Raw genomic sequence first — 27,640 nt, 5'->3', positions numbered from 1 at the left:
GACAAAATAGCTCTGAATTATTACTTTAATTTCCTCATCATTGGTGGTGAATTTACCCTTTTCATTTTTGATAATGATAATTTGATTTTTTCTTTCTTTTTAAATCATTTTTACCAAGTTTTGTTTTATTTTTTTATAAAACTCAGTTTAATCAGTTCAAATGTTGTTTTCTGTTTTATTAATAACTTTTTGATTTTCAGAATTACTCTTTTTAACACTGAATTAAGAATTTTAATTTCTCAGAATATTAAATTAACCCATGCTACCACCTTTAAGTAACAATTTTTGTGCTATATTAAACTGTCAATGTTTCATAACTTAACCTAAAAGTCAAAATAGCAAAAATAACAAAGATTCAATTAAAATTCAAAAAAGCTTTCAGAGCCCCCAAATGTTTTAACAGCAAGATAACTAACTGATTCAAGTAATTTTAAAATTATTCCAACAATAAACCTAAATACCTATTGTACTTTATAACTATTTGCTTTTAATCTTTAGTTTGTTAAATCCATAACATTTTATCATCAGACAATTATGGGATTGTTGACAAAATATATTTCATATATTAAAACAAGGAAAATTACAAATATCTCATGAACTGCTTTGTTTTGTTCAAAAACAAGTCCATTACAAAGTAATCTAAAGCACTTAATTTAAGTGAGTCAACCACTCATCTTCCATAGTTATTGCATCTTTTTTAATAGTGGTTTTCCTCAAGGGATAAGCCTGAACTTTTGCTTTTTTTTAATATTTTTAGAATGCCTACTCATGAACATTTTGATCTTTTAAAGTACTACACAGTGAACTTTCCTTTAATACAAGTTAACAGTAGTAATTTAGAGATGGCTAAGCTCTCCTCTAAATTCTCTCTTTTCTAATTTGTTTATAAACCAGAGGTAAACTATTATTTAAAGACCTAAAATAAATTACTTTCCTAAAGATTTTTCCAAAATATCCAGTGTTTGTAATAATATTTTTCTTTAAAAAGCTTACATCAAAAATCCAGGAATTTATTTAGAAAAAAAACAAAGTATATGATAATAAAAAGGAAAGATTTGAAGAATATTTTGACCCATAAAATTTTTTTTAAGCCATAAGTATCAGTCGGACAGGAATTAACATTGTAATTACACAACTATAGCAAAGCTTACACATGCTTAATATACATATTACATTTAAAATTATTTATATAATTTTAAAATACATTTCATAATTTAATTGGCTCTTAAATGTTTCCCTCTGGGAAAAATTAGCTGAACTTTGACTTTGTCTATACAACTGCTTAATTCTATTTCCTTTTCTGTTTAATGAATTACATTAAAAACTAGGCATCTTGCAACATTTAAAGTTTTGTCTTTCAAGTGAATTCAAAAAACTGTATATCAGTTATTGTTCAGTTAACAGTAGTAACCATAAAGGATTATAAATGCAATGTATATAAAGATAACAAATTTGAAATACTATCATAAATAGGAACTGAAATTTAAGGAGAAAAGCTTTTTGAATGTAAGCAATATCATGTATGATGAAAGAACAGAAGAACCTTAAAATTCAGAGTATGAAAATAAATTTGAAGATGGAGAGAGTTCAATAATTTAACCTAAGAAAACTTCTTTTTAATAAATAATCCCAAATAAAATCATTTCACAAAATTACATCTTTACCAAAACATAATATACTACATAAGTCAAACTCAAATTCTACCATGTCTTTCTTTTAGAGCATTAGACTGCCAAAGCTTTATATAAAGTACATTTTTCTTCTCCATGACATCTAGGTCTAGAAGCATTAGATAGATTTTGAAGTATTACACCAAATCCTTAGGCACTAGAATGACCTCTTTTCTCATCTCTAGCAAATAATTTATAGCTAAGATGGTCTGCTTTTACTTATGTGCATATATTTCAATCATAAAAAAATTTGAGATCCTGTATGATCTATGGTGTTTCATGAAACTTCTGTATAGTTCAACATGCTAAAAAAAGGAACATTTTTGGCAGTGTTCTATGATGGGTTTAGTACAACATTAATTTAAAGATAAAATGGCAACTACATTTTATTCTACTAAACTAATCCACAGCTATTGAGAAAAAAATTCTTAAACTAGGTAAATATGAGTAGTGGAATACTTGGGCAAAAATGAACAAGTAAATAAAAAGATTTTTGATGATTGGTCATTTATTACCTTGCTTTCCAAACTATGGAAGAACTTTTTTTTCTTTAAATTTCAAATGTCCAGTTGTCTCTTAGCATCTTCAAAGTCATCTTAAATTGTTTAAATAAGGACATCATTTGCCTTAGATGTTCCTATGATCTGATGTAGCCAATATGGTAGCATCAGCATTTCCCTGTAGAAGTCCTCTTTGAAGGAATGTATAACATGAGTTTCCACAGATTTTTTTTAAAGTATTCTTGCAGTATGGGTTCTATCCTATGCTTAAAATCATCTTATGGACATCTCCATTTCCAAAAAAGGTCCAACAATAATAAATTCTTGTAGGTAAATCATGGAATATTTTCTACTACTTGCTGAGGAAAGTTAAATTTGGGAATGCCCAGCTGCTTGGAGTCCTCTATGAAGCTCCTCACAACCTTACTCAGACATAAATAAGGCAGGCATTTCATCATGGCACTGACTCTAGGATTGGGAGATTGCCCCCTGAAAGAGAATCTGGGGAGAATAGCCATGGAGTTGGGGAAACAATTCTCCAAACCAGCCAGGAGTAAGGGGAGGAGGTAAAAAGAGGGGAAAGGAGCACCTACTGGCTCTAGGTGGGCAGGCAATCAGACATACATTTATGGTTCAATATTTGTAACCAATGGTCTCCCCACTGGAATGCTGATGATGAAGGATATGCAACGGGACCTCCAAGCACCACTAACCCAACAGAAACCTCAAACTGATTTTCATAATTTCTAATTGGTATTTAAGTAGGATTTTTAATTTATTTTTTCTAGCTTTTTTGGATACATGTCCAATTCATTGATCTACTCTTTCCCTATTTTATTCATGTAAGAATTTAGAGTTACAAAATTTTTCCCAATAAATGCTTTAGCCACATTCCAAATATTTTGGTATGATGTCTCATTATTGTCTGTGTCTTAGATGAAATTACTGATTATTTCTATGATTTGCTGTTTGATTGATTCATTCTTTAAAATTGGGTTGGTTAGTTTCTAATTGATTTTAATCTATCATTCCATGATCCTTTATTATATGTACTTTTTAATTTTATTATGATCTGAAAAGGTTGTAGTAAATATTTCTACCTTTTTGCATTTGATTGTGAGGTTTTGATGACATAGTACTTGTTCAGTTTTTGTGTAAATAGTATTTACCACTAAGAAAAGGTTAAATTTTCTTTTAATCTCCTTTCAGTTTTCTGCAGAGGTCTATTATATCTAACTTTTTCTAAAATTTTATTCACCTCCATTGCTTCCTTCTTATTTATTTTGTAGTTAGATTTACGTAATTCTGACAGAGGAGTGAGGTCCCTCACTAGTATAGTTTTACTAGCTATCTTCCTGTAACTCATTTACCTTCTCCTCTAATATTTTTGGATGCTATATCATTTGGTGCAAATAAATTTAGTATTGATATTACTTAATTCCCTATGGTACCTCTTAGAAAGATATAATTTCCTTCCTTATCCCTTTTAATTAGATCTATTTTTGTTTTTGCTTTGTCTCAAACCAGAATTGCTACCTCGGCTTTATTTATAACTTCAACTGAAGCATAATATATTCTTCTACAATCTTTTATGTCTTCTTTGCATGTATCTCTCTGCTTCAGATGTTTTCCTTTTAAACAACTTATTGTAGCCTTCTGGTTTTTAATTCACTCTGTCAAACACACTTCCTTTTTATTGAAGAGTTCATCCCATTCACATTCACATTTATGATTACTAATTCTGTATTTTCCTCCATCCTACCTTCCTCCTTGTTTTCACTTTTTTTCTCTCCTTTCAAATTATCCTGCCTCACTAGTGTTTTCCTTCTGACTGCCACCCCTGTCAATTTTCCCTTCCTTCTATAACCCCCTCCCTTTTCTTCCCCCCTTTCCCTTTTCAATTATTCCCTCCATTCTCCTTCCATTCTATCAATCCTTCCTTTCCTTTTCTTTCCTCTTTTACCTCCTACTCCCTTATAGGATATGCTAAATTTCCATTTTCACCCCAATTTCCCATTAGTAATATATGTTATTCCCTCTTTCAGTCAAATCTGTTAAGAGAAGATTCACTTAATACTCACACCTTCCCTTCTGTCCCTCTACTATCATAGGTCCTTTGGCCCTCTTCATGTGATGCTATTTACTCTCTTTTGCCTCTGCTTTCTCCAAGTATATTCCTTTTTTCATTTCTTCATTGTATAATAACTCTTATACCCCACCTTCTAAGTATACTCCTTTCAGTTGTTCTAACAAAAAATCCACTTCTCAGAAGTTGTAGGTATCATCAAATCATAATCAATTTATACCTATACCCTCTAAGTATGCTATTTTCAACTATCTTAGTAAAAATACAATTTGCAAATTAGAAGTCTTATATTCACGTGGAAGGATATAAACAGTTTAGCTTTATTGACTTTTTCCTTTATATTTACTTTTTTACATATCTCTTGAGTATTGTTTTTGAAGATCAAATTTTCTGTTCATTTCTTGTCTTTTTAATCACATAATTTTCCTCTGAAAGAATAAACTGAATTTTCCATTGTACTTGATTTGCAGTTGTAATCCAAACTCCTTTACCCTCCAGAAGCTGATTAATCCTGGGTAATTCTGATTGTGACCAATTTTTACTTTGTATTTGCTTTGGTATTTGAATTATTTCTTTTTCCTGCTTTAACTGAGAATTATGAAATTTAACCACAAAATTCCTTGAGGTTTTCTTTCTGGAGATGAGCAGTAGATTCTTTCAATGATTATTTTTCCTCTTATTCTATGAAATTCTATAATATTATAATTCTATAATATTAAGGCAATTTTCCTTGTCAATTTTCTGAAATGTTTAAGCTCTTTTTTTTGATCATGGTTTTCATATAGACAAATTTTATATTATCTCTCTGGATCTATTTTACTAAGAAGTATTTTTCATTTTCTTCCATTTTTTCCAGTCTTTTCATTTTTGTTCCATGAATTCTTGATGTATCATTGGGTTATTAGTTTCCACTTACCCAATTATAATTTTTAAGAATTTATTTTCTTCAGTTAGCTTTTGTGCTTCCTTTTCAATCTGATCATTTTTACTTTTAAAGGAGTTGTTTGGGTTTTTTTCCCATTTGACCAATTTTACTTTTAAAATACTATTTTCTTCAGTTAAATTCCAATTTTCATAATTCTCTTATATGACTCATTTTTTCATCTTTGCTTCTTCCTCTCTTCTTTGGTTTTTAAAAACTTTTAAGCTCTTCAAAGAGGAATTTTTGTAAGTGAGATGAATTCATAATCACCTCTGAGACTTCACATGTAGGCATTTTGTCACTGCTTTTCTCTTATGAGATGACTTTTAGTCTTTCCTGTCACTATAGTTTACTTTCTATGGTTAGCAGTTTTATTTTTGTGCTGGAGATTGGGGGTTTGGTTCCTGACTTTTTACACTAGGTGTAGAAAGTGCTTGCTCCATGCAATAGGTTTGCCTGACCCAGTCCTGCCTATTACACCAGAGTTATCAGGTTGATGATGCCATGACAAACAAATGAATTGAATTTGAGCATGGGACACTAGCTTCATTTTCTCCTCAAGAACCGTTTGAGTCCAACAGAACTAATATGAATCAGGACAACTGGAGACAGCCCTGGTTGAGGGGCAATCAAGGTTAAGTGACTTGCCTAAGATCACCCAGCTAGTTAAGTTGCAAGTGTCTGGGGCTGGATTCAAACTCCCTTTCTTCTGAAATCAAGAAAATACTCCCACCTAGCTGCCCCCCACCAGTGTTCCAGGGCTTGAAGCATGCCTTCTTTGCTGGAGCTGACACCCTCACTGTTAGCTTGCTGTATTCTAGCCTCTCAGTCAGAACCCAGGTATATTGAATTACTAAACTGTGCTATGGTTAAAAGCCTCCTGCTGATTTCCCAGTTCCTCCACATATGATGGACTACTCTGCTTTTTTAGCTATATAATACAATCCTTTCTTGAAGTTCCTCCAAGATATCTTCAGCTGAAAATTTGTTTCACTCTGTCTTTTTGTGATTTCTTTCATTTTAAGATCTATTGAAATATTTTATTAAAAGTTGTTTCAGAGGGAGATTGGGAAAAACTTTGGGAACTTCTGTCTACCATTTTAGCTTTGCCCAGGAAGTTCCACAAAAATTGGTTTTTTGTTTCACAAATTAAATACACATATACATATATGTGTGTGTGTGTGTGTGTGTGTGTGTGTGTGTGTGTGTGTGTTTTCAGTTATTTTTGCAGGTGCATCTGCCTTCGTGTTCCCAGTTGGGGTTTTCTTGACCAAATACTAGATATACATAGGCATATTCACATATGAACTCACCCAAAATACCATTATTTAGTGGAATAAACTTTGTAGGTTCAGTATCCTTTCCTTTTCTACAAAGAATAGAATGGGCTTCCCCGGGGCAAAAGTACATTGGAGTTCCATTTGCATGCATGTGACTTGGGAGTGGAAAACCAGGGAGCAGGATGTTTTCTCCAACTAAAGAAATGGTGAAAAAAAAGAAATAAAAAAAAGAAATAGTGTCAGAAATACTTTAAAAACTTTTTCGGGGCAGCTCAGTGGTGCAGTGAATAGTACACTGGTCCTAGAGGAAGGAGGACCCAAATTCAAATTCACACTCAAACACTTGATACTTACTAGAAATGTGACCTTGTGCAAGTCACTTAACCCTGCCTTATGAAAAACAAAAACAAAACATGTAAACAAAAAAATTCTTCAAAATAAGCATAAATGTAAATTAGCACTAGAATTCTGAAGACTCCCAACTTTCTAAGTTATCTAATGGATAAATATGAATTCAGGTATACCAAGTTCAAAAGTTAGAGTTTGGGGATCAGCACTGCTATAAAAATGAGATTTCCTGATTCAGCAATATTTCTTTTATTTATTGATATTTTATTTTCCCAAATACATGTTTGAAAGATTTCGGCATTCATCTATATGCATATGTATATTCTTAAGTTACCAAATTTCCCTCCACCCTCTCTTGCCACCCCTCTCCTCTCAGTGACGAACAGTCAGTTTAACAATATTTTTGATGAACATGTCTAAAGATTAGTCATTTTTGGTATGAGAAATTAGGATTAAGTGAAAGAGAAACAAAAGGTAATTTTTATAAAGTGTTCATCAGATTCTGGAGTGGATTTTTTGGTATTGTTTTGTTTTGTTTTTCTTCCTGTGGATGGAGATGGCATTGTCCATAGATACTCTAATAGGGTTAATCTGGGTCTCTGAACTGCTGAGAGATGCTGCTTCCATCAAGATTGAGCAGCTCACAGGGATTTGTTGTGTACATTGTTCTCTTGATTCTGTTCCCTTCACTCAGCATCGGATCCAGTAAGTCATTCCACGCCTCTCTAGAGTTTGACTATTGATTTTTTATAGAATAATAATATTCTATAGTATTCATGTACCATAACTTGTTTAGCCATTCCCCAATTTATGAGTATCCCCTCAATTTCCAACTCTTTGCCAGCACAAAAAGAAGTGCTATAAATATTTTGGAACATGTAGGACTTTTCCCAATTTTTATGATTTCTTTTAAATATAAACCTAGAATTAGAATTGCTGGGTTAAAGCGTATAAACAGTTATAATGCTCTTTGGCCTTAGTTCCATATTGCTCTCCAGAATGGTTTGATCTGTTCACAACTCTACCAGTATTACATCAATGTCCCAGTCCTCCCAGAACTTCTCCAAAAATGATTATTTTTCCTTTTTTTGTCATTTTAGCCAATCTGATAGGTATGAGGTGATACCTCATAGTTGTTTTTATTTGCATTTCTCTAATCAATAAAAATTTGGAGCATTTTTTCACAAGATTATAGATATAGCTTTACTTTCTTCATTTGAAGAAAGTTCATATCCTTTGACCATTTATCGATCGAGGAATGACTTCTAACCTTATAAATTTGATGCAATTTCCTATATATTTTAGAAATGAGACTTTTATCAAAACTAAAAGTATAGATTGTTTCCCAGCTTTCTGATTTCCTTCTAATTTTTGCAGTATTGATTTTATTAGTGCAAAACCTTTTTAATTTAATATAGTCAAAACCATTCATTTTGCAGTTTATAATGTACTCTATTTCTTGTTTAGTCATGTGTCCCCTTTCCATAGATATGATTGAGTATTTCTTGGTGTATTAATTTATGTAAGATGTTATCCTTTAAGTCTAAATCCTGTACCAATTTTGATTTTATTTAGGTATTAGGATGTGAGATGTGGGTCTTTGTCTAGTTTTTGCCATACTGTTTTTCCAGTTTTCACTGCAATTTTTGTCAAATAGTGAGTTCTTATCCCAGAAGCTAATGTCTTTGAGTCTGTCAAACAGTAGATTGCTGTAGCTATTTACTGTGATTTCTTTTGAGCCTGTCTTAATCCACTGATCAATTACTCTCTTTCTTAACCAGTACCAGACAGTTTTTATGACTGCTGCTTTATAGTATAGCTTTAGATCTCATAAAGCCAGAATACCTTTCTTTACCTTTTTTTAAAATCAGTTCCCTTGCTATTCTTGACCTTTTGTTGCTCCAGATAAATTTTGTTACTATTTTTTCTAGCTTGGTAAAATAGTTATTTCTTAGTTTTATTAGTATGGTACTGAAAAAAGTAATTTAATTTGGTTAGAATTGTCATTTTTATTATATTAACTCAGCCTAATCTTGAGCAATTGACATTTGCCATTTATTTGGGTGAATAGAGCTTTATAATTGTGTTCATACAATTTCTGGGTTTATCTTGGGAGGAGGATTCCCAAGTATTTAAAATCCATCCTTTAGTTGGAATTTATCATTCTATCTATTGCACTTGGAATTTGTTGTTCATATATAGAAATGCTGATGATTTTTGAGGGTTTATTTTATATATTACTACTCTGCTGAATTTGTTAATTGTTTCAAGGAGTTTTATAGATGATTTTCTTAGGTTCTCTGAATATACAATCACCTGCAAAGAGTGAAAGCTTTGCTTCTGCATTACCAATTCTGATTCCTTCAATAATATTGGTGATAATAGGCATCATTGTTCACCCCTCATTTTATTGGAAAATGCTCTGAGTTTATTCCCATTATATATAATATTTTTGATAGTTTTGGAGAGATACTATTCATTATTTTAAGAAAAAATGCATTTATTCTTAAATTTTCTAGTGGTTTTTAAGCAAATAGATGTATTTTATCAAACACTTTTCCAGCATTTATTGAGATATTCATATGATTTCTGTTGGTTTTGTTACTGATATGTCTAATTATGTTGAGCGTTTTTCTGATAATGAACCATCTCTGACTACCTGGTATAAATCCTATCTGATTGCGGTGTATTATCCTAGTCATAACTTGCTGTAGTCTCATTGCTAAAATTTTATTTACTATTTTTATGTAATAATTATTAAGGAGATTGGTGTACAATATTTTTTCTCCATTTTGGTTCTTCATGGTTTAGGTATCAGCACCACGTTGGTGTCATAAAAGGAATTTGACAGAACTCCTTCTTCTCCTATTATTTGAATAGTTTATGTAAAATAAGAATTGATTGTTGCTTAAAAGTTTGATAGAATTCACTTTAAATCCATCTGGACCTGGAGACTTTTTCTTAGGGAGTTTATTGATGATTTCTTCAATTTCTTTTTCTGAATTGGGGCTAATTAAGAATGTTATTTTCTCTTCTGTTAATCTGGGCAGTTTCCATTTTTATAAATATTTATTAATTTCACTCAGATTATTCAATTTATTGCCATACAGTTCAGCAAAGTGGCTCCAAATTATCTCTTTAATTACTTCCTCATTGATGATTAATTCACCTTTTGGTTTTTGATATTTATAATTTGGTTATCTACTTTCTTTAATTTTTAACCACTTAGCAATGCTTTGTATATTTTATTGAATTTTCATAAAACCAACTCTGTTTTATTTATGAGATCAATGGTTTTCTTGCTTTCAATTTTACTAATTTTCCCTTTATTTTCAAAATTTCTAATTTAGTATTTAATTGTGAATCTTCATTCTGTTCTTTTTCTAGCTTTCTTAGTTGCATATCCAATTCATTGATCTCCTCATCCTCTTTTTTATTCAAATAGAAATTTAGAGATATAAAGTTTCCCTTCAAAATTGCCTTGGCTAAGTTCCAGAAATTTTGGTATGATGACCCATTAGTATCATTTTCACTTATACATTTGGCTTCCCTTTTATCATTCCATTCTTCCCTTATCTTTCCCTTTCCCAGTAGTTTAGGATGGCTTTTTTTTTTTAACCCAAGTGGGAATATATCTTATTCCCTCTCTGGGCAAAACCTATTGAATATAATTTACTCATTGCTCACACTCTCTCTTCTTTCCCTCTAAAATTATAAATCTTTGTGCCACTTTATATGGTGATATTTATCACTCAAGTACTATTATAATCAGGTATCATCAATCACACTTTGATTACTTGATAAGCTCATATTATTATCAAAGTATCATCACAGACTGATTACTTGATTGCTTGATAAGTAGCATCATCTCAAATTACATCAAATTATAATTATTTTTTTTTACCTTACCCCCTTTTCAAGTACTTTCCAAGCAAGGACATGAAATCCTCCCCATGAGCCAAAGTATCATCCAAAGCCAAATCATTTCTTGCACTATTTGCACCCATCCCCCCAGGCCTATTTTCTCTCAAACTCCCTCCTCCTACTTAACTCCTTATTAAATGAAGTAAGTATTAAGTCAAACCCTGATTTAATTAACTACAAGAATCTTAAAGGGCTATAAGTAGTGGGAGGCTCTGAAGGTCTCCTTTGAGAACTTTACCAGTGATTGTAAGTTATGGGAGACACTGACTTAGGACCACCCTGTTGATGATGTCCTCCTCAGAGAAAGTGCTAAGCTTTGTCAGTGCAACAGAATTAAAATGAATCAAAGGATAATGAGATACTTAAATTTAGAGTTAACATTTCATCTTTTCCTCAGGTTTTTTTGTCTCATAGTGTTGAAACATAGTGATGTCATTTTGAACCTATTCAATGGAGAGACAAGACCCAAGTATACCCACATCCTTTAAATCCAAGCTCTTCTATTATATTCAACCTTCAGACATTTGCCAGCTGGATGATCTTGGGCAAGTCATTTAACCCTCATTGCCTTGCATCCAGGGTCATTTTCAGTCATCCAGATTCATATCTGGTCACTGGACCCAGATAGTTCTGGAGAAATAAGTGAGGCTGGTGACTTAGCACAACACCCCCTTACTCAAATCCTATTCGTGTGCATGTCATGGCATCACCTCCCTGATATTGTGTTCTTCTTCAGGAATGAAAGACAAAAAAAATATGTTATAGATGGAATCTTTGGTTGGGTATATATTTGATCTCTCCCAAATTTGAGATGCTATGACTCTGTGGGATAGTAATAGAAAATCCAGTCCTCTAAATTTACAATGTAGGAGTTTATTTGTCAGCAAATAAGTCACTAATGATTTATCTATTCTTCCTGAATAAACTGGAACTTATATTCAGAGACTATATTAAACTTCTTTTGAAACATATAAAGCCTCAAACAATGCTAGCTAAATAATAAGTACTTATCAAAAACCTAATGAGCCTAGTAGTGAATCCTATGGTGTCAGTGAATTAAAATATTTGATGAGATATGAAAATTGCCATTTCTAATTTTAAAGATGTTCTATGAGATTATTTTTATATATTTTGACTTTCCTTTCTTTAGGTTTCATACAGACTTTTTGAAGACATGGGACTTTTTGAAACTTTTAAAATTCCTATAAGGGAATTTATGAATTATTTTCATGCTTTGGAGAATGGATATCGGGATATTCCTTGTAAGTATATCTGCTTGCAGTAATGAAAATAAGATTTTTAATTTCTAACTTTTAGGTTTTAAGCTATGAATGCTTAATGAATGATAAAATATAGTAGCTTGTTCTCTAGTAATAATAATGATACAAGAATATGTAAAGTCTCTATGATTTCATCTGTATAAGGAACTTTTAAGTATATATTTCCATCAAGAATACCACCCACAAATGCCATGATTTGGTAGATTAGACCTAGGATGTTTTCTTAGGAATGTATAGTTAAATATTAGATTACTCTCTGTCAAGGGGACGGAGGAGCGAAGGAAGGAAGGGAGAAAAAGTAGAACTCAAAACCTTACAAAAATGATTGTTGAAAACTACCTTTATATGTAGTTGGAAAAATAAATGTTTTTTTAAAAAAATAAATATATAGATTCATCCCTGTTTCTTCATTCAGATCTACTGTCTTTCAAAATTGTTTTACTTTGGAATGTTGTTATTATATAAATTAAAATTAAACCCATTGATTTCATGATTAACATTTTTGTAAAATACTTCCAAAAGATTTTTAGTTTGGATTACATCTGGCATAATTTTATAAAAAAAGTAAATAATACATAAGGGAGGGAGATAAAAATAGAGGCAGTTGACCAGCCTGATCAATACTTTACTGATATAAAGTGAAGTAGAACAAGGAAGTGTTGTAGACATTATAAAAAAAAACAAACAAAAAATAAGATACTATACTTTCTTTTCAATTATTCAAAATAAATTTGTGACGACAACATTGCTACAAAAAATAACTGAGTATCTGGTTTGGGAAATAATATTTAAAACATACCTACACTAGAAAACAATTAAAAATACTTTTAAAAAATCGTGATGATTCAGGGATGATGATTATCAGAGATAGAAAATGAAGCATTACAAGAAGTCAGTCTGATACAGCCAATGCCAATATAGAAATAATCTAATAGACCTTGTCCAAGATGGCAGAATGAGTTGTTCTTGTCTGTCTCCCCATAGCATGCCCCATCAAATGAGCAAGAAGTAGGCCAAGGAGTTAAAATTATAAAAAGAGAAAAATTGTAAAAAGCAGTGGTTATTTCTAAAAAGACAATGCCATCATTTAAATATAAAAATAGAAATTTCACATTTAGCCTCATGCCTAAGAGGAAACATATATCATCAAAAGGATCATTTAACAGGTTTAAAAGAGACTAGAGGAGGGATGGACAAATTATTGAATTTATAGTTAATGGGATATGACCTGCATTCTCTTGTATGCAAGATATAAATGAAAATGTATAACTGAGGAAAAATGCTTTGGCAATGAAAGAGGACAACTAATAATCCTGGGAAAGTAGAGAGATAAAAACCCTCCCAGACTGAAGTTCGAGGAGAGGACAATGTGTTGTTTTTTTTTTCTTTTTAAATATCTCTTTTCCAACAAGAGTTTTAGGGAAATAAGTATGGCAATTTGAGAGGAAGAAGGTAGCAAGGAGTTGGATTTGGCTTACTAAGAACCAAACTGAGCTATATTCTTTTTAAAACTTTTTTTTATTTTTCAAATTATATATAAAAATAATTTTAACATCTTTTTCAAATTTTGAATTTCAAAATTCCCTCCTTCCATCCTCTCCTTTCACATTGAGAAGATTAGTTATTTGACATAGGTTATACATGTATAGATAATTTCCATGTCAGTCTTGCTATTAAAGAAAACAAACAAAAAAAAATCTCAAGAAAAATAAAGAAAAAATATTTTTGATCAACATTCAAGCTTCTTCTGTGGAGATGTTTTCCACATTTTATCATAACTCCTTCAGAATTGCCTTGGATCATTATATTGCTGAAAATAACTGTTACTCTTAATAAATCCTCCTACAATATTGATGTTACTGTATAGAATACTTTCCTGGTTTGAGTGTTTTCACTTTGTATCAGTTAATATAGGTTTTTCCAGATTTTTCTGAGATCATCATTTCTTATAACACAACAGCATGCCATCAAAAATATTCAGCAACTTTTTCAGCCTTTCCCTAAATTATAGTCATCCCATCAATTCTCAGTTCTTTGCTACCTCTAAAAGCACTTCTGTAAATATTTTTATACATATAGAGCCTTTCTTTTTTTTTTTTTAATCTCTTTGGTTCCAGACCTAGTAGTGGTGATGCTTGGTCAAAGTTTATGCATGATTTTATAGTCCTTTTGGCATAGTTCCAAATTACTGAGGCATATTCTTAAGTAAACTGGGATGGAAACAGCAGGCAGAGGCCAAAGGTTTCATTCAATAAGAGTGAATAACATACAGGACATCTTCTCCAAACCAGGACAGTACTTTTAATACTGAAATTCATCCTTCATTCTCAAAGAGGACCAATGAAATCAGAAGGATGATGTCTTAATTTGTAAGCAATTGGGTTTTAGTGAGGCAGGGCTATGCAAATTCCTCAGCCTCAGGCTCTGCTCTATGATCATCTGAGTTTAGCAGTAAGTAACTGGAAATGGCTCTAGATGGAGTGAGAGACTTTGACCTTCTTAAGCTTAGGTCTTTCCCATATCTCAATTTGTCTGAGACAACATCTGTTCAGGGATATAAGGCTAGATGAATAAATGCAAAACAGACTCTAGTTTATCTACTAAAAACAATCTCTTATAGGGGAAGACCCTCAGAGAGAGAAAGGTGAGGAGGGATTCCATTCTAGGACTAAGAATTGTCTATTGCATAAGAAGAGGTAGGAAAAACTTTAATGACTGCACCCTATGTAGGAAAAGTATTCTAATCTCCATGAGATATTTAGTGTGCAAAGTAGGTGAAGGGTGTGATAAGTCCAGAGTTATGATATTCTGGCCTCAATATTGACCTGTGATAAAATTAGAAAATTGAACTAGAACCAACCTGAGAGTGACTTCTCCCTCAACCATTACCTGTAATAAATCTGGAAAAATCACATAGAAAAAAGTCTTAAATTTACAGTCAAGTCCTTTTCTTGTCATTTACTAATCATTAATCATAGCAGGTCACCACCTACTATAGTTTCTTGGTCTTCTTTATTATTTCTATAAATGGAGATAATAATGTACTATCTTCTTCATTGGATTGTTGTGAGGATCAGGTAAGGATATGAATTTAAAATATTGTGTAAACTTAGAACTTGGAATGATAAATAGTATTAATAATATTTATTAATAGCATACTTATTTTCAATGATTAATAAGGTCTTTCTATTATGATAGATAATTATAGCATATCCTGGGATCACATGTAATATAAGTAGATTTTGATAGGGAACTGAGTGGAAAAAGAAACAATTTGAATAAGGAAAATTGATTAGATAGGACAAATTCAGGTGTGTATTTATCATTAGAAAGGAATCCTGAACAGTCTCAGAGGGTCCTTAATTATTTTCTATTAAAATAAATAAACAAGATAAAAACTTAAATAGGCAAGTGATAATCTTAAATATGTTAAATCCTTCATCTCATTGTATTTACTTTTGAGAGAACTCTTTTGAAGGAACTTTCCAATCCTCCCCACAACCACTCCTCACCAAAATCATGTGTTGACCCTTTGCTCTGACTACTTCTAAAAAAGTGGTAGCCAGGAAAGGCTTTATGAAAGTGGGCAAGTCATCTCTTCTTTCAAGAGTATCATTTTTCTCATCTGTTAAAATAAAATTAAATAAAGGAAGTACTTGGGTTAAATAATTTCAAAGGACCATCTGGCCCTAAATTCTATGATTTTATGACATGACTTTAGAAATCAATGTATTTCTAAAGTTATTCCTTTTTTTAATGTTTTTTTATTCTCATTTTGTACAAATGATTTTTTTTACATTAATAAAATATACTTGTTTATGAGTAAACAAAATGCCCCTCCCCCATGAATATAGATAGACTTGCTTGGGCAAAAAAGTAAAGGGGAGAAAAAAATTTAAAATAAAAAAATAATAGTAATAATTGTAGGTATGGCCAGGTGGTGCAATGGACGAAGCACCAGCCCTGGAGCCACGAGCACCCAAGTCCATATCCAGCCTCATAAACCCAATAATCACCCAGCCATGTGACAGGCAAGCCATCCGATCCCCACTGCCCTACAAAAACCAAAAAGAAGAAAGAAAAAAAAAGACCCAAAATAAAATAAAATAGTAATAATAGTAGGGGTGGTTGGGTGGCAGACAGAGCATTGGCCCTTGAGCCAGGAGCACCTGGGTCAGAATCCCGCTTCAGACACCCAAAGATCATTCTGCTATGTGACTCCAGGCAGGCCACCCAGCCCCACTTGCCCTGCACCCTCCCCCAAATAATAATAACAAAAAATGTGCTTCAGTCTTTGTTCCAACACCATCAACTCTGTCGTGAGTGGATCACATTCTTTATGATAAGTCCATCACAAAAGTTAATTCCATATTTTTCCAACATTGCCATTGCTGATTGCAACTTCCTCCTTTCTTATTTCTCCACTACCGTGTACTATATTTTCTCTCTCCTTTCACTCTGACTCTGCTGTAGGGTCGCTGAGTGGCACAGCAGATAGATCCCTGGTACTGGGGCCAAGAAGCCCTGAGCCCCCATTCCACCCCTTAGGCCCAGAATCCACCTGGCCCTATGGTCCTGGGCAGGCCATCCAATCCCAGCCCCTTGCAAGAAGTAAAAAAGAAAATGTATTATATCTGACCACTGTCCCCCCATGGTCCATCCTCTCCTCCTTTATTCACATCCCCACCCCTTCCCCCTGCTCCCCCCTCGTTCTTACTCCAGATGTCTATACCCCATTGAATATATATGCTGTTTCCTCTCCTAGCCATCTCTGATGACAGCAAAGTTTCCCTCATTCCCCCTTGCCTCCCCCCTTCCATATCATTGCAATAGCTCATTGTAATAAAAAAAATCTTATTATGTGAAACATCTTGGACTATTCCCCCTCTCCTTTTTTCTTTCTCCCTTTCCATTTCCCTTTTTTTCCTATTGACTCCATTTTTACACCATATTTTATCTTCAAATTCAGCTTTCTCCTGTGCTTCAACTATAAAAGCTCCCTCTACCTGCTCTATTAATTGAGATGGTTCATATGAATATTTTCAGTATCATTTTTCTGTACATGCAGTTCATCCTCATTAAGTCCCTCATATTTCCCCACTCTCCTCCAATCTCCATGCTTCACCTGAGTCCTGTATCTGAAGATCAAACCTTCTGTTCAGCTCTGGCCATTCCAAAAGGAACCTTTGAAATTCCCCTGGTTCATTGAAAGTCCATCTTTGTCCCTGGAAGAGGACATTCAGCCTTGCTGGGTAGTTGATTCTTGGCTGCATTCTAAGCTCTTTTGCCTTCCAGTATATTGTATTCCAAGCCCTACAAGCTTCCAATGTAGTTGCTGCTAAGTCCTGTGTGATCCTGACTGCAGCTCCACGATATTTGAACTGTGTCCTTCTGGCTGCTTGTATTATTTTCTCTTTGACTTGGGAGTTCTGGAACTTGGCTATAATATTCCTAGGGGTTGGGTTTTTGGGATCTTTTTCTTTGGGGGATTGGTAGATTCTCTCCATTTCTATTTTGCCCTCTGCTTCTAGAATATCAGGGCAATTTTCCTATAGTAATTCTTTGAAAATGATGTCAAGGCTCTTTTCCTGATAATGACTTTCAGGTATTCCAATAATTTTCAAATTATATTTCCTGGGCAGCTATGTGGCGTATTGGATAAAGCACGGCCTTGGAGTCAGGAGTACCTGGGTTCAAATCTTGTCTCAGACACTTAATAATTACCTAACTGTGTGGCCTTGGGCAAGCCACTTAACCCCATTTGCCTTGCAAAAATCTAAAAAAAATAAAATAAAATTATCTTTCCTAAGTCTGTTTTCCATATCAATTGTTTTTTTTCAATGAGATATTTCACATTTTCTTCTAAGTTTTCATTTTTTTGGTTTTGAAGTATTGATTCCTAATTTCTGGTAAATTCATCAATCTCCCTGAATTCTATTCTTTGTCTGAAGGATTTATTCTCCTCAGAGAGTTTTCTTATCTCTTTTTCCATCTGGCCAATTTTGCTTTTTAAAGCATTCTTCTCCTCAATAACTTTTTGAACTGTTTTATCCATTTGACCTAAGCTGTTTTTTAGCATGCTATTTTCTTCAGCATTTTTTGGGATTTCCTTGACTAAGCTGCTGACTTCATTTTCATGTTTTTCCTGCATCTCTCTCCTTTCTTTTCCCAGTTTTTCTTCCAACTCCCTCATTTGATTTTCAAAGTCTTTTTGAGCTCTATCATAGCCTGAGCCCAATTTCTGTTTTTTTCTTGGAGTCTTTAGATGTAGGAGCTTGTGCTTCCTCATCTTCAGACTGAGTATTTTGATCCTTCTTGGGCTCATTTCCAAAATATTTCTCAATGGTCTTCCTCTTATTTCTTTGCTTGTTCATTTTCCCAGCCAAAGCCTGTTTTGGGGTGGGGGGGTGCTTCCTGAGCTTTTGGGACACTCCCACAAGGGTCTCAGTGTGTGAGGCTCTGTCCTCCCTCCTGGTCTGTGAATGACCATAAGCACCCCCCTCTGCCACGGGGCCGAGGTGGGGGGGTCTGTTGTTCTATGGGGGGCTCTAGACTGGGATCAGGATCTGAATGTGGTCAGAGCCCCAGAGTCCTGTTCTAGGGACAGAGGACAGAGCTCTGCAGCCTCTCTTCACTCCCCTCCCTCAGCTCAATGGGCTCATGCCCTGGGGGCTCCTGCTTACCAGCTCCACCTGCTTCTGTTTCCTGGATTTGGGCTGCAGAAAGACCAAGCTGCAGGCTGTGTGCCCTGAGGGCTGGGCTCCACGTGCTCCCTCTGGCAGAGGTCCCCTGCTGTTCCCCCACTTTGTGCTGGTGCTCCCCGGGGTGCAGCTCATGAGACTCCCCCGCTGCTGTGAGCCTTGGCTCCCAGCACCCTGGGGCTGCCTCCGGGAGGCTGAAGTTCTTTGGCTCTGGTGGGCCACCCTCTGGCGGCCGCCCCTCCGACCCAGGGGAGCAGAGCCTTTCTGCTCTTTTCCAGGTTACCTTGAGTAGGAGAACTGCCTCACTGGGTCCCTTTGTAGGTTCTGTCTCTCGAAAGTTTAGTTAGAGTCCTTACTTTATGAGTTTTTATCAGAGAGCTCCTAAGACTGGATCCCTTCATGTGGCCATCTTGACTCCACCCCCATAAAGTTAGTCTTAATCTGTGTTTTTTTAGGAAAATGTAATCAAAAAAAGAATGAAAATTCTGTTCACAAGGATAGTTTTAGATATGGTTTTAAATATCCAGAGTGCTTACATATTTTGACTTGTGTATCAAAAGATGTTTTTATATAAGTATTATGAATATTGGTCATTCTTACTGTTTTGGATGATAGAAAATAATATTCCACTAATCAATGCATTTGTCCATTTTTCATTGACTGACTTTTAATTATCTTTGAATTATTTATCCAGTAGATGTCACTCTTACTCCTTGGACAAAAACGGTATTACATTAAAATCTACTCAAGTTTCCTGACTGCACATCTAATGAGATAGTATCTATCTATCTATCTACCTATCTATCTATCTATCTATCTATCTATCTATCTATTTGCTTTTACAGATCATAACAGAGTCCATGCCACTGATGTTTTACATGCTGTTTGGTACCTTACTACTCAGCCTATTCCAGGTCTCTCCACAGTGATTAATGACCATGGATCAGCAAGTGATTCAGGTATTTTTTTCTTTCCTATAATTAAATTGCATCTTAGTTGAAAGATTAAGTAAAATTTTAATGTTGCTATTACTTGTCTATTTAAGGACTCTAGGTTTGGGTATTAAGATTCAAATTAGATTGTTGGTTTAAAGCAAATACAAGTACTATCATTTGTGTGTGTGTGCAGATTGATCACTTTATTTTTTTTAAAGAAAGATTTTATTTATTTTGAGTTTTGTAATTTCACCCCCGTTCTTGCTTCCCTCCCCCCTTCCTCCACAGACAGCAGTCTGTTAGTCTTTGCATTGTTTCCATGGTATGCATTGATCTAAGTTGAATGTAATGAGAGAGAAATCATATTCTTAAGGAAGAAAAATAAAGCATAAGAGATAGCAAAATTACACGATAAGATAAAGTTTTTTTCTCCCTAAATTGAAGGTAATAGTCTTTGGTCTTTGTTCATACTCCACAATTCTTTCTCTGGATACAGATATGGTATTCTCCATCTCAGATAGCCCAAAATTGTCCCTGATTGTTACACTGATGGAATGAGCAAGTCCATCAAGGTTGATCATCACCCCCATGTTGCAGTTAGCATGTACAATTTTTTTCTGGTTCTGCTCATCTCACTCAGCATCAGTTCAGGCAAATCCTTCCATGCTTCTCTGAATTCCCATCCCTCCTTGTTTCTAATAGAAAAATAGTCTTCTATGACATACATATGCCAACGTTTGTTAAGCCGTCCCCCAATTGAAGGACATTCACTTAATTTCCAATTCTTTGCCACAACAAACAAGGCTGCTATGAATATTTTTGTACAAGTGATGTTTTTAACCTTTTTTCATAATCTTTTCAGGATATAGATCCAGTAGAGGTATTGCTGGATCAAAGGGTATTCACATTTTTGTTGCCCTTTGAGAATAATTCCAAATTGCTCTCCAGAAGGGTTAGATGAGCTCACAGCTCCACAATCAATGCATTACTTTCCCAGATTTCCCACATCCCATCCAACATTGTTCAATATCCTTTCTGTTAATATTGACCAGTCTTAGAGGTGTGAGGTGGTACCTCAGAAATGCTTTAATTTGCATTTATATGATAAATAGTGATTTAGTGCAATTTTCATATGACTATGGATCACTTTGATTTCTTCATCTGCAAATTGCCTTTGCATATCCTTTGACCATTTGTCAATTGGAGAATAGCTTGGCTTTTTTGAAAACTTGACTCAATTCTCTATATATTTTAGAAATGAATCCTTTGTCAGAAACACTAATTGTAAAAATTGTTTCCCAATTTAGTACATTTCTTTGGATCTTGATTAAGGGGTTTTGTCTGTTCAAAAGCTTTTTAATTTAATATAATCCAAATTATCTAGTTTATTTTTAATGATGTTCTCCATCTCTTCCCTGGTAATAAACTGCTTCCCTTTCCATAGTTCTGACAGGAATACTACTCCTGGATCTTCTAGTTTGCTTATAATACTGTTTTTTATGTCTAAGTACTGTATCCATTTTGATTTTATCTTGGTATAGTATGTGAGGTGTTGGTCTAATCCAAGTTTCTTCCATACTGACTTCCAATTTTCACAACTGTTTTTATTGAAGGGAGAGTTTTTATCCCAATAGCTGGACTCTTGGGGTTTATTAAACAGAAGATTACTATAAACATTTCCTGCCAGTGCACCTAGTCTATTTCACTCATCGACCACTCTATTTCTTAGCCAATATCAGACAGTATTGATGACTGATGCTTTATAATATAATTTTAGGCTAAGCCACCTTCCTTTACACTTTTTTCATTGAATCCCTGGAAATTTTTGACTTTTTATTTCTCCATATGAATTTACTTGCATTTTCCCCAAATTATTAGGATTTTTTTTTTGGAAATTTGATTGGTAGGACACTAAACAAGTAGTTTAATTTTGGTAGAATTGTAATTTTTATTATATTAGCAATGACTTGTCCTTGAGCAGTTGATGTTTTTATTTGTATGAGAAGTGTCTTGTAATTGTTTTCAAAAAGTTTTTGAGTCTACTTTGGTAAATAAGACTCCCAGGTATTTTATATTGTCTGAGGTTACTTTGAGTGGGATTTCTCTTTCTAGCACTTTCTTCTGTATCTTGCTAGTCATATATAGCAATGTTGAGGATTTATGAAGGCTTATTTTATATCTTGCAACTTTGCTAAAGTTGCTAATTATTTCAAGAAGCTTTTAGATGATTTTGGGGGATTCTCTAGGTATACCATCATGTCATCTGCAAAGAGTGAGAGTCTTGTGTCTTCTTCCCGATTCTAATTCCTTCAATATGTTTTTCTTCTCTTATTACTGAAGCTAACATTTCTAATACAATATTGAATAGCAGTGGTGATAATGGGCATCCTTGTTTCACTCCTGATCTTATTGGGAATGCCTCTAGTCTATCCCTGTTACATATAATGCTTGTTGATGGCTTCAGACAAATCTGCTTCTTATTCTAAGGAACAATGCATTTATTCCTACACGATCTCTAGTGTTTTTAATAGGAATGGGTGCTGTATTTTGTCAAGAACTTTTTCAGCATCTATTGCTATAATCATATGATTTATGATAGGTTTGTTTGTTATTCATATAATTGATTATACTAACAGTTTTCCTAATATTGAACCAACCCTGCACTTTGGGAGAAATCCTGCTTGATCATAATGTATTATCCTACTGATAACTTGTATTTGTTTTACCAAGATTTCATTTAAGATTTTTGCATTTATATTAATCAGGGAGATAGGTCTTTAATTTTCTTTCTCTCTTTTCTCTCTTCCAGGTATAGGTACCAGCACCATATTGTTGTCATAGAAAGAGTCAGGCAGAGTTTCATCTTCCCCTATTTTTCCAGAGTTTATATAGAATTGGAATCAATTGTTCCTTAAATGTTTGCTAGAATTCACTTGTGAATCCATCTGACCTTGGAGATTTATTCTTAAGGAGTTCAAAAATGGCTTGTTGAGTTTCTTTTTCTAAGATAGAATTATTTAGATTTTTAATTTCCTCTTCATTTAATCTGGGAAACATATTTTTGTAAATATTCATTGATTTCACTTAGATTGTAAAATTTATTGGCATAGAGTTGGGCAAAATAATTCAGAATTATTGCCCTCCTCATTGGTGGTGAGTTCACCTTTTTCATTTATGATACTAGAAATTTTTTTTCTTTTTGTTAATCAAATTTACTACAGGTTTATCAATTTTAGTGGGTTTTTCATAAAAGCAACTATTGGTTATTAGTTCAATAGTTTTATTGCTTTTGATTTTATTAATTTCTCCTTTTAGAATTTCTAATTTGGTATTTAATGGAGGGGTTAATTTTTGCTTTCTCTAATTTTTAGTTGCATATTTAGTTCATTGATTTCCTCTTTCTCTAATTTATTCATGTTATCATTTAAAGATATAGTTTTTACCCCTACAGCCACCTTGAGTGTATCCCATAGGTTTGGGTATGTTATTTCATCATAGTCATTATTTAGGATGAAATAATTAATTCTTTCTATAATTTGTTGCTTGATCCACTCATTATTTAAAATGGGACTATTTAGTTTCCAATTAGTTTTGGGTCTATATCTCCCTGGTCCAGTATTGCACATGATTTTTATGGCATTATGATCTGAGAAAGATGGATTCACTATTTTGGCCTTTCTGCCAGGTTTTTATGCCCTAGTCCATTGTCAATTTTTATGCAAGTGCCATGTACTACAGAGAAAAAGAGATATTCCTCTCTATCCCCATTCAGTTTCCTCCATAAGTCTATCATATCCTAAGTTTTTTGACAATCTACCTCCTTAACTTCCTTTTTTTTTTGTTTATTTTATGATTCGATTTATCTAAGTCTGAGAGAGAGAAGTTGATATCTCCTACTAGTAGAGTTTGCTGTCTATGTCTAGCTCTTTCAACTACTCCTCTAAGAATTTGGATGCTATACCAATGGATGCATACATATTTAGCATTGAAATTTTTTTATTTTCTATGGTTCCTTTTAGGATACCTTTACTACATTTTCTTTTTTTTAACACTATCCATTTTTGCAGCTGCTTTGTCTGAGATAAGGATTGCTACCTCTGCTTTTTTTCCACTTCAACTGAAGCAAACTATATTTGCTCCAACCTTTTACCTTTGCTCTATATGTATCTCTCTGCTTCAAATGAGTTTCATATAAGCAGTATATTTTGGGATTCTGGTTCTTAATATACCCTGCTAGTCACGTTTTAAGGGAGATTTCATCCCATTTACATTCAAAGTTATACTTACTAACTCTTTATTGCCTTCCATGGTAACTTCCCTTTGAATTTTCCCCCTTTTTTCCCTTTATCCATGTTCCCTAGTATTTTGTTTCTGAACACCACCACCTTCAGTGTGTTTGCCCTCCCATATCAACCCTCCTCCCCTTTCTTTCCCCTTTACCTTTTCCCCCCTTCTTCCTTCTATTCCTTCTGTTATTTCCCCATTTTCTCCCTCTCCCTGTCCCCCCCTCCCCTTTTACCCTTTTAATACTTGAGAGGTAAGATAAGTTTCTTAACTGATTGTATGTAAGTTAACTTTAAGCCAAATCTAATGAGATGAAAATTCAGTTTGTTCTCACCTCCTCCCTTCTTCCCCTCTATTACAAAAGGTCTTTTGTACCTCATAATGTAATGAGATTTACCCCATTCAATCTCCTCCATCCTCCTGTCTCTTTACTGTCCCCCTTTTTCAGGAGGTATTTTTTTTAATTTATTCTCTCTGAGTCACAGAAAAGTCATGAGTGTCCATCACTTCTGGCTAAGTATAATCTGTCTAATAGAGTTACAATTCTCAGGAGTCATGAGAATCTTTCTCCCAGATGGAGAAAGAGCCAGTTTCATCTTATTGGATAGCAATTTTTCCCCTTACCCATTTTTTTTACCTTTTTATGTTTCTCTTGAGCCTTCTCTTTGATGTCCAAATTTTCTATTTATCTCTGGTCTTTTCATCAGGAAATGTTAAAAGTCTCCTGTTTCATTAAATGTCCATTTTTTTTCCCTGGAAGAGAATGCCCAGCTTTCCTGGGTAGTAGATTCTTGGCTGCATTCCTAACTCCCTTGCTCTTCTGAATATCTTATTCCAGGCCCTTTGATCATTTCATGCTGATGCAGCTAGGTCCTGTGTAATCCTTACTGTAACTCCTTGGAATTTAAGTTGTTTCTTTCTGGCTGCTTGCAGGATTTTCCCTTTTAACTGTCAGTTCTGGAATTTGGCCACAACATTCCTGGGTGTTTAATTTTAGGATCTCTGTCAGGAGAGGATCAATGTATTCTTTCAATAACTATTTTGCCCTCTGGTTCCATGATATCAGGGCAATTTTCCATTACTAAATCCTGTAATATTGAGTACAGGCTTTTTTTTCTTCAATGTTTTCAGGAAGACCTATAATTCTCAGATTGTTCCTTCTTGATCTGTTCTCAAGGTCAGTGGTTTTGCTGATGAGGTATTTTGCATTATCTTCTATTTTTTTGATCTATGGTTTTGTTTAACAGAATCTTGTTGTCTCATGAAGTTATTAGTTTCCACAGATTCAATTTTTTTCTTAGGATAATGTTCTTCATTTACCTTTTGCAACTCCTTTTCCAATGGTCAATTCTATTTTTGAAGGAGTTTTCCATTTGATTAAGTATAGTTTTGATAGAATTATTTTCTTTTTGCATTTGCCCAATTGAGGATATGAGAGAATTATTCTCATTTTATATTTGTCCAGTTGTATTTTCCAAGGATTTGTTTTCTTGTTACAAGATGTTAATTTTATCTTGCAATGTGTTAATTTTCTCTTGAATTTATTTTGCCAATTTTTCCAATTGATTTTTAAACTCCTTCCTGATTTCTTCAAGGAAGTCTTTCTGGACTGGAAACCAATTCATATTCTCCTCAGAATTGCTAGATCTCTCTGGGTTAGGATCTATTTCTTCTACTTATTTCTCCATGGGCCCCCTTTCTGTTGGCCTTTCTTTATTTTCCTAGGATCTTGTGTTGGGGGAGGGGCTAGCTTTCAGAGTTTTTTTTTATTGAAAACCCTAGAAGGTTTGTTTTGGCTTAGTAAATCCAAGTGCATGTCAATAGGGTGAAATGATTACTTTCTTTAGAGTTGCTTGAGGCCCTCAGCAGTGGGATCTGAGTTGACCTTGAACAAAGGGTTGAGCCCCTGGGGAGGGGGTTGGTCTCCTTTTCAGCTGTATGAACTCTGCTGCCCATACCTAAGCCTGAGGGGGTGTTTAAAGTTCTTTCTGGGAAGAATGCTCTGCAAAATGTATGGAACTCAGAACCCCAGCCCCAGGTGGATTTCCAGGCCTGCTCTCTAACTCTACTGAGGCTCACCAGAGCTCCTCTCCCCCTGCCCAAAGATTCCATGCCTAAAGTTGGTCCTTGGAGCAGCCACTCACCAAAACCTCTGTGGTCAAGGCTGGTCCTCTGGAATCCCCAGATGCTGTTCCTGTGCTTGCCCTCTGGTCTCCTCTCTGGTTTACCCATGGTCCCCTGAGTTAGACCTTGTTGGTATATTTTCTTCTCCTAGCTTCTCTTTCTGGGTTTTGTTGATCAAATTTCTGTTAAGAAGTTTCTTTCCATGTTATTTTTGAAGGGGAATGAGGAGCACTTAGAACAGTCCCTGTCTTCTCTCTACCATCTTGGCCCTGAATGATGACTTTAAATGATAGCTTCATTATCTTTTCTCAGATTCTGACAGTGGAATCACACATGGTCACATGGGATATGTATTCTCAAAAATGTATTCGGTAGCAGATGATAAATATGGATGTCTGGCTGGCAATATCCCTGCTCTAGAACTGATGGCTCTCTATGTGGCTGCAGCCATGCATGATTATGATCATCCAGGAAGGACAAATGCTTTTCTGGTTGCAACTAGTGCACCTCAGGTAAATGTATGCCTCAACAGTATAATGATTTCATCCCATAAAAATTTCTTTTGAATATTTGTTCATTTCATGTTGCCTATTTGTTTTGAGGATGAGGCTAATATACATCATAATATTTTAATTGTCTACAGTTATAAACTCTTTTGCTATGATTATAGGGAAAATTATATTATCCTATATAGCTGGAAGAAATGTTAGCAGTTATCAAATATGACCCTTTTATTTTACAGCAATTAAAATTTATTTTTCATGTGAATGGTTTTACTTTCAAATTGAGTTTTCACAGATGAGCATATGTGGTTGTCAGTATTTCACTTTATATTCATTTTAATTATTTGTTTCCTTTCCAATGAACAGTCAAAAGTCTAAATAAATCTTAGAAGCATGTAAAGATTTTTGTTAATTGTTCTCAAAAGATTAGGAAAAACATATAGCCCTTGTCATAACTATGGTTCATATATTAGTAAGTTATAGAATTCCCTGAAACAGATTTATTGACTTGCCTATAATCACATAACTGGAAAATGTCAATAGTGGAATTTGAACCCAGATCTTCCTCTCTCCAAGTACAAAAACCTGTCCATTTTGTCATGTTTCTTCTATTATCTAACATATGCATCATAAAATTTATGCCTTCCCTCTGAAAAGTCCTCACTCAAAACAACTCCCTCAAAATTAATTACATATAGAGTATATTGTGGCTATGTACATATACATATCTACATATGTTTTAAAAAGTGACATTTGAGAAAGATTGACACATATCTCTGGAATTTTGGCTCAGTCCAAAGGAGACTATGATTCCTGACTTGAGGAAAGCAAAGAAGTTTCCATAAGACTGCCCATTCTTTCCTTCAATCTACTACACTAGAATTTTATCTGTTGGTCTCCTAAATATTCCTGATCTTAGGGACAAAATTTTGATTCAAAACAAAATGCCTCATCCATGGTCCCTTTTATCAGGCAAAGGTTACCCCAAACTTATATTCACAGCTCTAATTCCTTCTTTCCACAAAGCTCCGAAGTGAATAGTAAGTCATTTATCTAAGCATAAAGAAATTGGAGTTATACATG

General features: G+C 34.0%; 1 protein-coding gene across 2 annotated transcripts in view; it reads left to right on the top strand.

The window, feature by feature from the left end:
* Positions 1-27,640, top strand: part of PDE3A (phosphodiesterase 3A) — a 399,420-nt gene that overhangs the window by 347,325 nt on the left and 24,455 nt on the right. For both annotated transcript variants that reach the window (XM_074194319.1, XM_074194320.1), the window contains 3 exons: positions 11,881-11,992; positions 19,557-19,670; positions 26,367-26,566. In XM_074194319.1, the coding sequence (XP_074050420.1) occupies positions 11,881-11,992; positions 19,557-19,670; positions 26,367-26,566 (426 nt within the window). The remainder of the gene's footprint in view (positions 1-11,880; positions 11,993-19,556; positions 19,671-26,366; positions 26,567-27,640) is intronic.

Source organism: Macrotis lagotis, chromosome 7 (genome assembly GCF_037893015.1).
Source record: "Macrotis lagotis isolate mMagLag1 chromosome 7, bilby.v1.9.chrom.fasta, whole genome shotgun sequence".
NCBI classification, from domain to species: domain Eukaryota; kingdom Metazoa; phylum Chordata; class Mammalia; order Peramelemorphia; family Peramelidae; genus Macrotis; species Macrotis lagotis.
This window is presented reverse-complemented; position numbering and strand designations above follow the sequence as displayed.